This window comes from Aulonocara sp. 'chitande type north' Nkhata Bay, linkage group LG12 (genome assembly GCF_057382095.1).
Source record: "Aulonocara sp. 'chitande type north' Nkhata Bay isolate Kocher_YH1m ecotype deep benthic linkage group LG12, A_spYH_male_GT1.1, whole genome shotgun sequence".
NCBI classification, from domain to species: Eukaryota; Metazoa; Chordata; class Actinopteri; order Cichliformes; family Cichlidae; genus Aulonocara; species Aulonocara sp. 'chitande type north' Nkhata Bay.
In genome coordinates, this window is record NC_141355.1 from 38,053,091 (window position 1) to 38,069,900 (window position 16,810).

The following is a 16,810-nucleotide window of genomic DNA, read 5'->3' on the forward strand; positions in this document are numbered from 1 at the left end:
TGTTTTGGATACTGTGGTTTTGCAGCGTGGCCCACCTTGGATTTGGTCTGTGCTGCCACATCCCACAGATGCTCCTTTGGGATCTGGCAAAGATGGGTCAAGACTTGACCCTCAAGCTATTCCTGAGCAGACTGACCTGCTGGGCTATGTTGCTGATGTAGGACAGTGACAGTTTGAGTCACTCGAGCTATTGTCTTACTTTAACATTGCAAGTATTTGGTGTATTTAACTGTTACGTGGGTTGCAAACCAAGAAAAGACCTTAGTGAACAGTTTTCTGAACCACAGCAGATGATAAGATAAGAGTTTTGATTTAGAATGGGAGACTTTAGGCTTTAGACTTTAACAGTGGCTCAAACCAAGACACCACAAACAACTATTATTTTTATAACAGGGTAAGCTATAATTAATAATTTCATAGTGTGAGGAAGACTCAGGTAAAAAAGAACCTTCAGCAAAAATAACAAAAACCCTTTTTTTTCAGCCATGGCATGAAACTTACTTTCCATTTAGTCAAAGGAGCTTGCAAAGAAAAGCGTCTGGTGATGATAATGCCGATATTACAGCCAAGTAAGAAGGTCGACTCAGCCAATCTTGCAATATTTCTTCCAACAGATGGCGCTCTATAGCTGCAGAACTAAGCAGCTTCAGCAGGTGTCCTCTTTAGAAGCTGCAGCTATGCTGAACATTACCGGCATCTAATGAAAGCCAGGGCCGTGCAGAGATGTTTGAAGGGGCGGGGGGGTCAAAGCTAAAGTGATTTCATTATCCACAGTTAACAACCTTGCACTTAATCCATAATAAAGTAATGATAGAAATGTTATAAAATATTGCGTTTATAATTGTTTTTATACTTGAGTAATAACTTTAAAAAATCTATACACATAAAACACGCACAGACACATGCACATACAGTGACATTTTATAGTATATACTGTACGTACTATGGTCAAAAGTTTGCATGATGTTGCTGATCCAGAATCCTTCCCATAGGATTTATTCCTAGTGCTATAATAATAAAGTAATAAGGACAAAATAAATAAATAAATATAAAAGAATGCATTTATGAGGATCCAGTTTGTTTGACTATCCACTCTGTGCAAACCCTACTTGGGGCACCCATCAGGAAAGGGGCAGGTGCTCTGCTACCCCCCTCTGCAAGTGCCTGATGAAAGCATCCACAGATTGTTATGTGAGCCAAAAGTATGTCCAATAGTAATAAGTTAAACGTGATTTCAGAAAGTACAGATTACCAGATTTTGAAGTATTTACTAATTTCGGAGTATCTAATTGAATGATTTAAATCCAATGTCGCTCTTTTTGTGCGTGATTTTAGTTCGGACAGACTTTACTGCGAATATCCGCGTGCGTTCCAACATCGTGCCCGCGCGGTCAAACCGCGCAATGGTTCAGCTGGAGCAAAAACAAAGCTGGGGGAAAAACAGGACGGTGCAGCGGAGGGGCAGTTTGACCTCCCACCGGAGGAGTGGCGTTGAAGGAAGGATGGTCCAGGAGATAGAGGCTGCACGCTGAGCGCAGCTGCTGTCACAATGCCACATTCAAACTTACTCTAAGAAGTGGGAGCAGTACCTCTTATCTGCATGCCAGCGAAGGAGGGACAATAAAAACCAAAGACACAAAGCCAAAGATCAATAACACAGAGGTAAGTCCGCAGCTCCAGTTTCACTTTAGACAGCGGAACGTGTTCCGGCCTCGTGTACATGCGTAAAAAGACGCCTTGGTACGAAATCAGCTTTGTTTTCTTTTCATTTTTCTGCAGGTGTCTTCAGGAGCCGGTAGACTTTTTCTTGCTTTTTGTGACTTTATATGCTCAACTTGGTAAATTATCACAATACTCAAGAGTGGGCTGCGCGTAAAATGCGCAGCTGTTGTTTTGGTCAGGCCGTTTGCTCGTTCAACTTGATTTGATGGTGTTTTCTGGGAGCCAAAGGGTCTGCACACAAGTGCAAAGTTAATGAAGTCCGCTTGTTTGATCTTTCGGTGTGAATGTCAGCACCATATGTTGCATTTTTCCTGCGTTGTGATTTTAAGTCTAACCTTTGCTAAACTTTTACAGCGGCAGCAGCACATGTAGCACATTGTTGTGATTCCTGTGTGTAAGACTTGTCCGTGAAAGCAGGGAAATCACCTCTCTGTGTTACTTTGTCAGGTCAAACATCAGCAGCCGCTCGCTCCTCTGATCCGCTCTACTCAGCAGGGAGATTTATCGCACGCTGAAGAGATGAGTGGCACCAAGAAGTAAGTGATCCCGTCAGACGCTTTTTCACAGCATAGTTAAGACATTTTATATATTAAGATTGATTCGAACACACGTGTGTGAAAAAAAGCTGCTGATACTTGTGAGCAATTACGATGTTTTGATTTAAAAAGTAAAAGCGTAAAAACAGGCGTTTAATTTGTTCTTTTAGTCTCTGCCTTTCAGATTCATTTAAAATAAGAAACCTGTCAGTCAATTTGAGCGTAGCTCCCATAATAAATATCACATGTCGAGGCAGGACAGTCGTCCATTAACAAAGGCCCAGCCCTTTAAGGTCAGTTTAGGTTTAAAGATGTGAAAGTGTAAGCTCTGACACACATGGATTCTGTCACCTAACGTGCAATTGTTTGGATGGTGAAGCTACTTTAAACACACCGCCTATATTTCTCTGATAAATATTAATCACAGAATATATTGGATATATTGATCTATCTTTGTATTTTAAAAACATTTGGAAGGTTTTTGAAATAACTGTAGAAACCCAGATCTTGGTGCGGCTTTATGATGGGGTTTTTCAAGGTTGCAATTAGAAACCCAATAAAGAACACAAAGAAGAAAGAAGAACACAGAGACGATAAAAGCAAAGCTTATTACAGTTAATCAATCTGATCAAAAATGAATCACAAAAAGTGTCTGAATATCTTTTGTTTGTTCCATCACAAAGATTGGAGCCATAATTTCAACATCCATCAGCACCTGCGTTTATTTAGACACCACACTTGAATCTTCAGGTGTGATAGCTGCCAAAAAACTATCCTTTTACTGCACAACCACCCTTTTGGCTTTCAGAGTGATGACTTTTACTTCGCCCTAGTTGTTGTTAGGTGTTGTAGGGAGATTTTCCTTTACAAATCTGACCAGAGGTCAGAGATACTCGATACATGACCTGCATGCATTTTTTCATTTCTCACGTGAGCAGATGCCGTCAGCCACAACACAACGTGGATGCCTTTAGGCTGTTTGATGTTTCCATGGTTTGGAGACACAGACAGAGAGTGCACGCTACATGCAGGTTGTAGTGAAGACAGAGAGACTGATAAGTTATCTGTGAAGGGACAGATTGCACCAATGTAAGTGCAAAGTTACAGCCCTCTAGGTTCTGATTGCTTGTACAGTTTTAATAGGGTTGTTTCAAGGTTTAGTTACTAATCTTTAACATATGCAAAGTGTCAATTATTGATTAATGAAACTTGCATAAGGGTTCATGTGATTTGCATTTTAGGTGCATTTATTCTCCATTTGTTCTAACTGGAGAGCTAGCATAGCATTATTTTAGCAGAACTTCCATTAAAAGCAAAGGTAATGGAAAGCTTTCTATGTTAGCAGCAGACTCGGAGCAGATCAGGTTCAAGGTCAAGTCCTGAACTTTTGTTGTATGAAAGAAGGAACATCTGTTGAAGTGCTGCCCAATAAAAGTTATGTAAAGGTGGACGAAGTGTATCGTCTTCTGCACTTTTTGGTAATATTGTTTTTCCCCCTTTTGGTCTCATAAGCCGCCACACATTCTTTTTACAAAGATGATTTCTTACTATAAACTTGACTGGAATCAGACTCTGCCTGTCACTTTTGGTTTAAATGAGTTCATTATGAACTATAAGTCACTCACTTGTTAAATACAATAAGACTCGTGTTTCTAAATAGCAAAGCATATGACAGAAGATGCAAAGAATGTACCTTTATGAACTCATGAGATCACATGACATGAGACTGGTCTTTAAGTCAACTTGGAAAAGTCTGAAAAGTTAAGACTGTACAGAAAAAAAACAACACATCCTTTCAGCAGAGGAATCAGTGAATGTTTGGATTGCTTGTTTTTCATTATGCACTTTAAATCTGTCAGATTATGTTTAACCCAGTACTAAAAGGTGAGGCTCAAAGGTTTTGGTTTCATATCATGCACACAAAATATGAAGCCAGATATCTATTAAACCTTTACCTCTTAAAACTCTAGAGTTAGGGTAGAAGCAGATACAAGACAGAGTTTTTAGTTTTTTATAACACGAGGTCGTTTCTTCTTCTCTTATGTTAAATTTAGTGCAGGCATGTGTGGGCGGTCAGCCGAGGCCGAATGGAGTTTTGCATGTTATGTCCTTGGTTGTTCCATAGGTGGCAATGAAGGAAGTGGGAACGGCAGCATTAGCAGGAAAACCAGTGAAGTGCAGAGATACAAAACCACAGCTTTAGCTGTGACTGAAACTTAGTGTTATTTTAAAGCTCTTAAGAAGTTGACTCAGGCACATCAAAACTCCAGTTTGTTCTTTAACCGGTAAAACCACAAACCAGGCTGCATGGGCATGGCAAAGGGCACCAATTAAGAAACAGTTTATGCTAAATTAAAGAAATATAGGAAGTTAAATCAACCAGTGTGCATGTGTAGTTAGTGCAGTCAGGAGCAAGCAAACGCTGAAGCAGTGTCTCAGGGAAGAGGGCACCACAGGAACTGAAGTCTGAGGGCTGCTGTGAGGCACAGGTGCACTGCGCCCAGGTGTGCTGGCGTATTGATTGAGAACAAATAACAACTTCTCTGCAATACCTGTGGCGAGACACACAGACAGGCAGAAAAGGATGGTGGGGCGAAGGAGCCCATCACACAGCCTTTATCTGAATATTAGGTAATATCACCAAATCCTGGATAAGAGACTCTGTAACTCAGATCATTTGGTGGATTGTTGCAAACACACACTTCTTCCTGCCCTGGCTTTATAACTTTGCCTAACAAGAGAAAAAGTAAACATGTTATTTTATATGCATGATAATTACACAGCACAACACATTAATGAGTCTCCTGACAGTTCTGTAGCTGACCTTTACCCTCTGAGCCCTCTCATCCCCAAACTGTCAAACCTTCTGTGACCTAAACCCCTCAAAATGTTGAAAACGTCCTTAAAGGTGCTGTTGTTATTTATCTGATATTGCCTAAATACACAGAATAACCAAATGTAGATCATTAATATATTTCCTGTCTTGGGGGCTTCAACGTCCGTTACCTGAGGCTCTGCTGATCATTTTTTAAGATTACTGTTACAGAAAAAAGTGCTTTCATTTCCAATAGCTCAAAATGACGTCTACAGAGCGCCTGTTTTATGTACGCCTGTTTACAACACCTTAAACGTTCGATCTGAAAGTATGCCCCGCTGAAACAATGCTGCTAACTTAAAGAAAATTAGCTTGTTAGTGTTTTCTCATCTTTTAGCGTGTTTGTTCTTTTGGTTAGAAACTGAGTAGAAATAGATTTCTCAAAGAACGCCTCATAATCTTTTCAAATGTCACTCTGACCTTTCGACAACGGAAGACAACATTTCGTTGATGTGCAGAAAAGGCAAGAAATCCTATTTGAAAAGCTGCAAGAAGAGATTTCAGACATTTTCTTTTTTCTTTATAATCAATTAATTAGTGGAAGAAACGGATGTTAAATGAATTCAATATTTTATTGCTTTGCAGGTAACAGTTAGGAGGCTTTTAAATTCTGCAGACAGATTGGAAAAAATTGGACTGTTTCTTTGCAAAACACATGAAACAGTCTGTGTCTGCATTAAAACCTCTAAAACGACTGGTGTTGTTTTCACAGCAGCAGCAGATGTTTTGTTTGAACTTGAAGCTTTTTAAGGGCTTAAAAAGATTCAGAATCTGACTGAACTGATGAGGAAAGATTTGTGTTTAAGGAAAGCATTATGTCATGCTTTTATCATCTGTTTCCATCCTGTTTATCATGCAAAGGCACCAATTCCCAACAATCACAACAAGATGTGTCACACAGTCTGTCCAATGTTAGACAGAAAGCTCCCACAGAGACTTTCCCTTTTGAGCAGCACAAACAACGGCAAAGAAAAGGCCAGTTATAACAGGAAGTGGCCTCCACCTGAAGCAGGTTAAGGGCGGGGCATCCAGAAACTTTTTATTAATTGACAGAATATTTAATTTTTACATGATTTTTACAGTGAACTGACAGTTCTATAGTAGGCAGTGCACTTTCTGGTATTTAATTGTTATCCAACTTTTTTGCTTTGGTATTGGACGGGGAGTCACCATCAAGAAAAACTGTAAAACTTGAAAATACAGGTTTAAAATTCATGTCCTCCTTCATGTTTTCCTAAGCCGCTCAGTGGCCCAGGTTGGAGTCTTTGGTGGGCCAATTCTGGCCCCTGCACCTGATGTTTGGCACAGGCTTTCTGTCACTTTTCAACTGAAAAAATCATTAAGTGAACCTTGAAGATCTTAGTGATGAAAAGCGAATTTTAATAGACTGTTAAAACGACCGAATTCTGCACCCCTACTTAATTTTATCAGTTCAAAAGTCTTCGATCGGTCGTGTTAACAGACAGAACGACATGCACACAAAAGAATTGTCCTGGAAAAAAAATACTCAGAAATCTTTTGATTAAAACAAACGACATCAAAGTTTTTACCAGGAAGAAAAGCACACTGTAGGACAAACGAGGGTGTGAGGACGCTTGTGAATTATGAGGAAGATCTGGAACTTATAACTGTGAATGTTTTTGTGTGTGTGTAAAAAAACCCCCCAAAAAAACAGAGATTTGAGCTTAAAGACAGCAAAGTTTTTATTTCTGCTGTTGCTCGTCTTGCATAACTGGCAGTACATACTGTAAAGATCAGTATAAAATCTAGAAGGCAAAACCTGTTGTTACCTTCAAGGCAAGTCAGCCTGTAGAGACATTTGAATCCTTTTTTATTGTCAATGTTTGTTGGCCCATTTGAGGTAACGTTACGTTTGTGAGGTTCTTGGAGAGTGGCGGAGGCGCCGGTACGCCAGCCTCTTACGGGCTTGTGTGAGTGTGATGTCACTTAAGTAAAGCTGGTGTAATCCTGTAAGGGAGGATGAGTATACAGACATGTGATGGCCCACTTGTTTCTTGGGTGGAGGGTGATGGAGGGGGGGCTGGCAGGCATTACCAAACAGATGGAGAGGCTTTGTAATGTGGGGGCGTGTAACTGATTAGACACAACATTTATTGACGCTCCCTTTGATGGTTTTTCACCTTGATTCTGTTTCTAATCAAAGTCAAGTGAAGCCAAAGTCACATCCGGATTTTACCGGGTTTAAGTCTCGGTCAGTCGGACATTTTTTCGCGCATGTCCAGCGCGGACACTCTGGACATCGTACTCAATTAGAGGACTTCCTGTCCTCCCCTCACCCCCCTCTTCTAGATTAAATCCATTACACCACACTTACCGACTGCACACTTTGTCCTCCGGAAGGACGACGCGTGTTCTCTAAGTTAGGATAGTTTGCTTGCTGAAAATTACATCTCAAGGCGCTGTAACTCTGGAGCCTTTGATGGGTGGAGATGAGCGCCACCAGCAGCACCAGACTGAACCCCAGTCCGAACTTACTGCAAGTGAACGAGCCCAAGCGCTATGGCTCCACGCTGTCGCTGGAGGAAAAGTGTGAACAGTCTTTCTTCCTTTTTTACTACTACAGGATGGAGGATGAGGCGGTGCTGGACCGCGGGGCATCCTTACTCAAGCACCTTTGTGATGAAGAGGAAGTAGAAGGTAAGTTTTACCTGTTGCTCTTTAGTTCTTCTATGTAGCTGCCTAAAAAAAAAGAGAAATAAAATAGATTTTTCCCAGTTTTTAAAACTTCTGAGAGGTTCCTCAGGTTCTGAAGTAAAAAACAATCCCAATTTGCCTAGAAACAATAATTAACCAAGAAAACAGAATTTTATATATATATGTATATAATTCTTTTTAAGAAGTCCCAAAACACAGGGAGGTGGTTTAGCCTTTTCAAAACTGCCAGTTTCTACTTCCTGCATGTACAACCTGATGCTCAGCTATTCAGCGAGCTGGCAGGAGAAAGATGTGGACCACAGAGCGCGTGACGCTGTGTTTACCTCACTAATCCTGACCTACAGGACAGCGGACAGGAACAGGAAAACCTTTCAGCATTGCCGTCTTTAACATGCGCCAGTTAACAGCTTTAAAACTTTAGAATGAGCTGCATTCTGCTCTCTGCGCTCATTTAGGATTACAGGCAGCCAAGGCCTTTTGTTTTTGTTACATTTTAGATTGTGTCTGTAACAGACGAACTGAAAAATTTTTATACATGAAAGCTGATTTTAAATTCGAAATGAAGTAAATCTTAAATACTTTAAATCGAGGAACTTCAAAGTATGGCATGCGATCCACCTTGCTATTGTTTTGTGTTGCCCAGGGCCACTAATGAGACATTGGGGCATATTTACGTAATTTAAGTTCATGCCATGAACTAGCTGCACAAAGGAAGACCAATCTTCCCAACACTGACAAATACACCTGGAGTCAAGGAATGTAAGAGCCACCTAACCCGTGGTTAAAAAACTATAAACCTGTTCAATAATGAAAGCTGTCAACATTATAATAATAATAATAATAATAATAATAATAATGATGATGCAGGGCTCTAGAGTGCGACCAATTTGGTCGCAAATGAGACCAAATTTTTCAGTGGTGCGACTAAAAAAAATATTTGGTTGCACCAGTGCGACCAACTGTTCGGGTAACAAAAAACAAAAGAAAATCTCTGCAATTCTCCGTGTGGTCAACAACAGACACACATTATGCCCCTATCGTGGACTAAACCAATCAGAGATAGTCAGGGGCGGGACCTCTGTGATTGTCCGTGGTCCAGTTGAAAGTGCAGCGTGGATAGAGGGAGGTGAGTAGTTTGAATAAAGCGATATCGATTCATTAAATCCTGAATCGACTTTTAAATATAACTGTGTTTTGTCAGAAACGCCAGATTCTCAGATTAAAGCTCACAAAACTATTTCAACAACAACCAAACAGTAAATGAGAGCAGGTACACGGACTCCACACAAAGACGTAAACACAGACCCGACGCATCAGAATCAGCTTTGTCTTTCTCGGCTTTCTCACCCGACGGCCCGTAGACGGACACGCCATCGGAGCTCAGCGATTCTGATGCGTCGGGTCCGCTCTGTGTTTACGTCTTTTTGCAGGTTTTGTCTCTCTCCAACCAAAATTCACCGAGCCAGCAGCAAAAGAAGCAGCAAACTGCGCTTCACATGTGATCAATGTCGTCATGAATTCCCTCTGACTTTTGCTGCTTTGCTTCCACCACGATAAAAATCACACTTCATGCACAGCTCTCTCTCTCTCTCTCTCTCTCTCTGTACTTCAAGAACAGTTTCTCGTCTCCAATCTCTGTTTTCTGCATTATTCATTCTCTTATTACCCACCAGTCTACTGTTGTTTACAGCGCTGTCGGCCGCTTTTTATTTTATTTTATTTTTTTTCACTTAAATGACCTCGGACAAAAAAAGCCTCATTTCTGTTGTTCAATACTGAAGAAATTTAAACTTAAAATAAAATAGCTTTTATGCAAAATTACAGAATATTGCAGAATATTTTCTGCAATATTCAGAATATTTTTAGCCAGCTCTGACACGGTGCCATCAACCTCTGAATGCTGAAAAAACACCAGTGTATCCAGAAAACACATTATATGCTGCAATAAATGCCCAAGTGTCCCCTCTCCCCACTGCCTGTCAGCAGCATGCAACAGCAAACAGGCCGTCAGAGGAGCCGAGATGATGATTATGTTTAACATTTTCTACAATATTGACAAAGCACTTTAAGCACAAGTTTGTTAGTTAATAATTTAGAAATGAATATTGTCTGTATGGACTGCAACTTCCTCCCAAAAAATGTGCACATGTAAAACTGCGGTGTTAAGCGATGCTAACAAGTTAGGCGCACCGGTGCGCCCATGGCAAAAAGTTAGTGTAGAGCCCTGTAATGATAATAATAATCTCATGAGTTTTATGTATATTATCAATACACACAGAAGACTTTTCACTTGAAGCTGGAATTGGGAGCAATGTTATTAAAGTGAAGTGAAATTAGGAGTGAAACAAAATAGTGAAAGAAAAATGAAAAACAGCTTCAGCAGTGATTAAATGAAGGAGTGACCGACGGCCTGTCATGGCATCGAAATACATCGAGCGATTGTCCAAACATTTATGGACCTGACTGCATGAACAAGTCATTTTTGAGATCCAAAAGGTCAGTTTCTACATATCCCACTTATTGTACTCTTTGGGGACAGAAGCTCCGCCCACCTGCTATTCAAACCTTCTGTCTGTGAGTGGCATCCAATGAGAAGAAACCTGGCTCATTAAGGTGAGGAGCTCAAACAACCAAGACCCAGAATAAACAACAGAATAATCTACTTTAAAGATGCGTATTTGTTACTGTGAAATCAGTGCTGGAGTTTACACGTCAGTCTCGGATCTGATGGCTACGTTTTGTTTTCCCCCTCTGTGCTGCTCTCTCAGAGGAGCCAAACGGACATACAGCCGGACATATAGTCTCTCCTGCTGCTGAGTCAGCAAAAACAAATCTGTATTCTTTCTGACAAAGAAGCCCAACAATCAACAACACGTTTAAAGGCTGGAGTATTAGTATGCTGTCAGTGCTGTGTGGTGTGCTGCCACTCCCCCCACCACTGGTCTGGCAATGTCCCAGCAGTGCTGTTACTGGGGAAACTGGCTGTAGCCTTGCCTCTCCTCAGAAATCTGGCGAGCTAAACAAACCTCCTGGCAAACACAAGATTTCATTCACTTTGTGCTCATGGGCGACCCCAAAAGAAGTTCTTCTTCCACCCTCCAAAAAAGAACAGGAAGTTGTTTCACAAAGCCGCTCTGGCTCCCTGCAAATCTTCCCTTCCAGCTCCTTGACTTGACTATTTTTTTATTCCTTCGCCTTCATCGCTGTCCTCTCATTCAGCCGCCTCCTTTCTTGTTCTGCTTCGGCCTATGCAAGCGTCTCGTTTTTATCGCTCGTCTCTCAGCTGTAATGGCTCTGTGTTCTTTATTAGCGCCGTCTGTCTCTTTTAGCTACTGTTCAGCCATCTGTGTCTCAGCTTTTCTGTCATGTTGAGTCACAGCAACAGGAAAATCTCCACATTAGTCTCCAAATCCACCATTGATCCAATTGTTTAATTACATAACTGTCATTTATTGACACTTTGAAGTTGCTCATCAAACACAGGTGTTTGAAATGTGTTTTAGTTTCCCTTGTACCTATTGCACTTGATGTATCCAGGTAGGCTGTGTTTCCACTACATTTTAATTTGACACTGAAGATGGAAGCTCACCTGAATTTAAAGCTTGTTTACGACTGCGTCAGGGTTCAAGCTATCTTCTCCTATGCCACCTGTGTTATGTTAAACTGAGCTACCTTGCTCTGCTATACAACTACCAGCATGCCGGCACAGAAATTCACCTAGAAGCAAGTCTTGCCACCCAGCATCATCCCTGCACCCCTGGGCAGTTATTTCATTTTAACAATTTTCAGTGGTCACCAGCCCAAAATACATGCACCGATTAAAAAGAGATTTAAAAAGTTTGATGACTTTGACTCCATCGCAGGGTTTCCCCCACAGCAGGTCTTATCCTGCTACGTTAGGCTGGAGAGACGCAGACTCGGGCAGCTAAGTGAGTTCCTGTTCAGATGCTGGCATCTCCTCTCCTTTCTTTTGTACATGTTCCATAAGAGAAACAAGCATAAAAACATAAATAAATAACAGATCAATAATTAAAAATAGATTTGAACCATTGTTAGCTCTGCCTCGGATTTGCACCCTGTCTAGAGTGTACCCCACCTCTCACCCTGTGGTACCTCTGCGAGGCTCCAGCCCCTGATACTGATAAAGAAGAGAATTGATGGATGGACATGAACTGTAAGGAGGCAGGGGAAGGGCTGATTTTGTGCACAAAGGATGCAAAAGCTGGAAAAAAAATCTCCAGAAGACTGGAAAGAAGTAACAGCTGTTTTTGCCCGTCTGAAACTAAGGAACAGATCAATAATGATCTGCTGCTACAGTAACTTAAACGTGTTAGTGTAACCAAGGCTGCTGGAAGATTTCCCATGATGCACTGAATTCTTCTCTACTCCCTCTTTTCACTCCTGATGCATTTATGTGCCATTACTGCAGGGATGCCATTAACCTTTGTCTTCACTCTCCTGTAGTTTGTGTTGGTCCCTGTCTCTCTGTGTCCCTCTTGTCTCAGTTCTCTTTCCTCCGACCAGTCGTAGTCGATGGCTGTCCCTCCTTGAACATGATTCTCTTAAATGTCTACTAATTTTAAAATGATGGTCTTCCTCCCCACTGCTGCTGTTCAAACAAGATAAACAAGATACAAAGAGGTATCAACCAAACCACCAGTTTAATAGTTACTTTAGTTTAGCAGTAATTAAATCTAACAACTAACTAAATGCATAACACAAGAATCCAAGGAAGTAAAAACTATATTTAAAGTAAATGACACCAGTCGTCCCTCCATCATATAGCAGGCTTTCTCATTTCTCAACCTGTACTTCCTGTATTTAATAGTTCTGCTTTCAAAGACCCCAAGCACCACGCACAAAACCTTAGGGTGGGCAAAACTTTAGGGTGTCACGAGAGTTTACATTTAGCTGAAGGCTCGTTTCTTAGAGTACATGAATTCTGTTTGGATGTTTCCCCTCCTTGGCACAGGATCCCAGAGTTGTAGATTAATCTTGTGTTTGCATGTTATCATGTAAACATGGGAGTTGTGCCATCTTTGCTGAACCAAAAGCACAGAGGGCAGGAGGTCAGGTGTGGGTGATGGTGGCTCGGTCTCCAGTTTTGTCTTCCTCTGTCTCCGTTTTTATTTCTGTCATGCTTTTTATTCACCACCTCCCACACTGACGTCAGATATGTGGTCTGATTAAGCACATCAAGTTTTTGAGATACCCAGCATTGACGTTTTTAAATATTAATATAACAACACTCCGTGTGGAATTTTAACCAACCATCCATTCTCTTCCACTTATGCTTGTCAGGGTCACGAGGCTGCTGGAGCCTATCCCAGCTGCATTAGGGCGAGAGCCAGGTTCACCCTTGACAGGTTGCCAGTGTGCCGCAGGGCTCGCATAGAGACAGACAACCATTCGCATTCACATTCACACCTGTGGGTAATTTAGTTACCAATTAACCTGTCCCCACCAACTGCATGTTTTGGACTGTGGGAGGAAGCCAGAGTTTAGTTCTGAGAACAAAACAGAAGACCAGAGATGTGTTGAAGCATATTTCTGTCATTTTAGATGAAAAAAAAAAAAGAAGAGTTTTAAACAAACCACATCCAGCCGACCCGACGGGCCAAGGAAAGAGCTCAAGCTCTCCTAAAAGTGACGGAGGTAAACGTTGGGGGGCAGCTGTAGATCAGCCCCTGGCTCAGTGTAATATTTGCTCTTCACTCTGTTTGGACGTCATCTGAAAAATGTAATAAATGATCACAGACAGAGGAGCACAACGCCCGACCACCTAAAATAGTCCCCTTGGTTTACAGAAGCCTTCACAGTTGTTGACTTTCTCCGTCCCTGCATCAGCTCGGTGTTGTGAACTGTTGGTGTCACTGAATTTAGATGAATCCCTAAAAATAAAACACAAGGCGTTGTGGTACGGGTGAATAATGAACACTGTTGTGCTTCTAAGAGGTCATTGTTTGTTGTGCTGAGGGGTTCAGCCACTTCCTGGTTGGGTCATGTGCAGTGCTTGGCTCAGCTTCGCCCGACCTGCTCCAAAGGAGACATTTGACACCGATCGCACAGAGCTTTTTGTTCCTGGAGCCCGTTTGATGTTTGCTCTGTGATGTTGCTTTTATTGGGTTTATTGGTGAAAATAATAGATTATATAAAACAGATTGTATTAGCTTAAGTTAAAGGTTTGCAGGTATGAGAGAAGATGATGAGAATTATTCTTATTATTCACATTTTTACTAATTTACTACAAAGAATAAACATCTGAAATGAAAAACAAAAAGTTTTTTGTAAAGTTTTGGTAAACTGGCGTTCATGATTATTTGCTAAGTATTAGTGGCGTTAAACACCAACTAATCTGTTGAAACTGCAAGAAATGAAGCGTGCAGAACTAAATTATTACTCTGTTATCACTAAAGTAGCTTCAGGGGCACTTCCGATGTTTGATGCTATGAAAGAAAGTGTGTCAGGATCAGATTCAAAATTAATAAACTAATTTTATGACCATTTAACTCACAATGTAACACTCAGGTACGTGTGGCTTCAATTCTCACATACCCGCATTAGTAATAAGTTTAAGTTTAGTAACTTATGTAAAAGTTTCTCGCCTTATTCTGCACACGTGTAGATGTACAGCGAAGCCTGCTGGCATGAACCTCACATCCATGCAAATAATATGTTATTAGCATGCAGTATGGTCTGCTTGTCAGCCTGTATACGAGGGATGTAGCCATGCAGTCGGTGGTGGCTTCACTGCAGAGTGTGACTTGATGGCATACTGCTGCCACTGTTACGCTGCTCTGGTGCCATCGCTCTGCTCTGATCCATGTGAGAAAGCTCGAACTGAGGTGAGAAGTGGTCAAGATCAGATCGAGTCCACAGGTTCCTCGTTCCTCGTCGTTCTTATTGTAGTGATTAAAAACCAGGCTTGGGAAAAATGCTAGAATGCTAAAATGCTATGGTGTGTTGTTAGGGATAAGAGAAATATTTTTAATGTGTATCTGCTCATTATATTGTTTTATGTACTTTAATAAAGGCTTGTAGAGCAAGGCCGCTTTTGACTCCCAAACTAAGTGCTCAGCCAGACTGAAAAACAGGAAGTTTTAGTGCACAGCCATATTAATAGATAAGACACTGAAATGAGGAACTTGCCATATAAGCAATGTTTGAGACTGTGTGATGTGTAAAGTACCAAAATCACACCTATATGAAGCACAGTTTATGATTCTAATGTTAGAGAGCTCTTGCAACTGGCGTTTGAGCTGTGCAGGGGTCTCTCTCTTCCGGAAGATGATTGAATAAAAGAAATGTCAATATTTTAACACACTATGAGTCGGTTTTCTCCGTTCTGTCATGGGGACAAAAGCATCGGGTTTAATAGTGTTTAGGAAACAGGAAAATATATAAGAAGTTGATCAGAGATGAAGAATTATGGTTAATAAGTTTTCTGTCAGTGATGTTTGATAGTTTAAAATTGTATTATCTAAAGGTCAGAGGCACATCTGCTCCACTGTTAGGCTATGTGTCCTGAACTTCAGCACTTTTGGGTGCCAATATTTGCTTTATTTATCTCAACATTGCATAAAAATTGTATGAACTTCAAAGTCCTACCTTTAAATCTTGTTTGTATTCTAAGATCTACTCTGCACTTCTGAGAAATATGCCCCCGACATATAATATAAATGAAAAAGATGACTATAAATGTCAATATATAAAACTAAAACTGAGCATTGTTAAATAACAGCTGACATGAAGCGAACAAATCCCCTCAGGAAAGCCACCGAACCCCACCTGAATTACAAAAATAAAAACCTAAAATTGAATAACTGGTTTTCACTAACCAATAAAAATGGTGGGATGCTTTAACTTTTATCAGCTCCTGAAATGAGGTGTTTGAAAAGCACTGCTTTAACATCTGTGTATGTAGTGCAGACAGTGCATCTGGTTTATTTTAATGCTTTATAACAATGTAACTATTTTCCTCATTTAAATGATTATAACGTGTTGAGCTGAGGGCTGTATTCACAGGGTGACTATGAGCGCACAAGCCTTCATAGATATTCTGGCCTTGTTGTCATTTCTGGAAAGCTCGGACGTTTGTCTTTGCGGTATCATGGCGCTGTGAATTTGTCAGGATGTTGCGTGTCAGAGTTCATCTTCCTTTCTGCTTTATTTACAGGTCACCACACCATTTACATCGGCGTGCACGTGCCCAAGAGCTATCGACGTCGGAGGCGTCACCGCCGGAAAACCGGCCACAAGGACAGAAAGGAGAAGTTGATGGAGAATGTCTTTGACAAGTCGGAGACAGAAAACAACGACGAGGCCAGCAACAGCATCCTCAAACCTCTCAGTAAGTTCTGATGGACTCGGTGTCAGGCCTGATTAGAGTTCACGTCTGTCTTTGCTGAAGGCTGCTCTCTTTTCCAGAGAAAAACGCTTCTGTGACTCTGCGTGACCTGAGCAAAGTTGCTGAGTCCACTTAGTGGCCAGAAATAGCTTTGTATGTCCTGCTAAGTGACAAGTCTGCCTCGACAGAGGACAGTGAATTTCTTAGGAAGTCGTGGTTGTGAAGATGCGAATGCAGTAGTGCTGAATCGTCCCGTGGCTTTGTCATAATTTTAGACAGGAATATGTCTGTTTTGGGTATACGGTAGCATGTATGTTGTATGTGCTGGTGTTTGTTTTTTGGTTGCCTTAACCTTCTTAGGAGTGTAAAGTGCAAAACGCCCTCAGGCTGCTGAGATCAGTGGATGCTCAGACAACCAGCTCTGGCCAGTTGTGAGGAAACCAATAGAAGAGGCGGGTTATACTGGGTGACATAAGTATAAGCAAAGCTCTTAATGGTATCAGTATTTTTCTCGGTCATTGCCGTGTTCAAGTTAAAGTTTCAGGTCAAGTAAGACTAAAATCCTTCTGGCACCAGAAACCTTTAGTGATGTATTCAGTCACAAAGAGAAAAGCTCACGACTTAGTCAAGTGAACAAACTGAAAGGAAGCTCAG

The 16,810-nt window shown here is 41.2% G+C and overlaps 1 protein-coding gene across 5 annotated transcripts in view; it reads left to right on the top strand.

The window, feature by feature from the left end:
* Positions 1-1,564: 1,564 nt before the first annotated feature.
* slc4a4a (solute carrier family 4 member 4a) overlaps positions 1,565-16,810 on the top strand; it is a 65,213-nt gene continuing 49,967 nt past the window's right edge. For 2 of the 5 annotated variants that reach the window (XM_086315526.1, XM_086315525.1), the window contains exons 1-2: positions 7,173-7,791; positions 15,986-16,159. In XM_086315526.1, coding sequence (XP_086171652.1) covers positions 7,584-7,791; positions 15,986-16,159 — 382 coding nt within the window. In that variant the 5' untranslated portion in view covers positions 7,173-7,583. Of the gene's footprint in view, positions 1,663-2,169; positions 2,259-7,172; positions 7,792-15,985; positions 16,160-16,810 lie in introns of those variants that run through there. The other 3 variants (XM_086257699.1, XM_086315527.1, XM_086315528.1) reach the window with 3 other exon arrangements.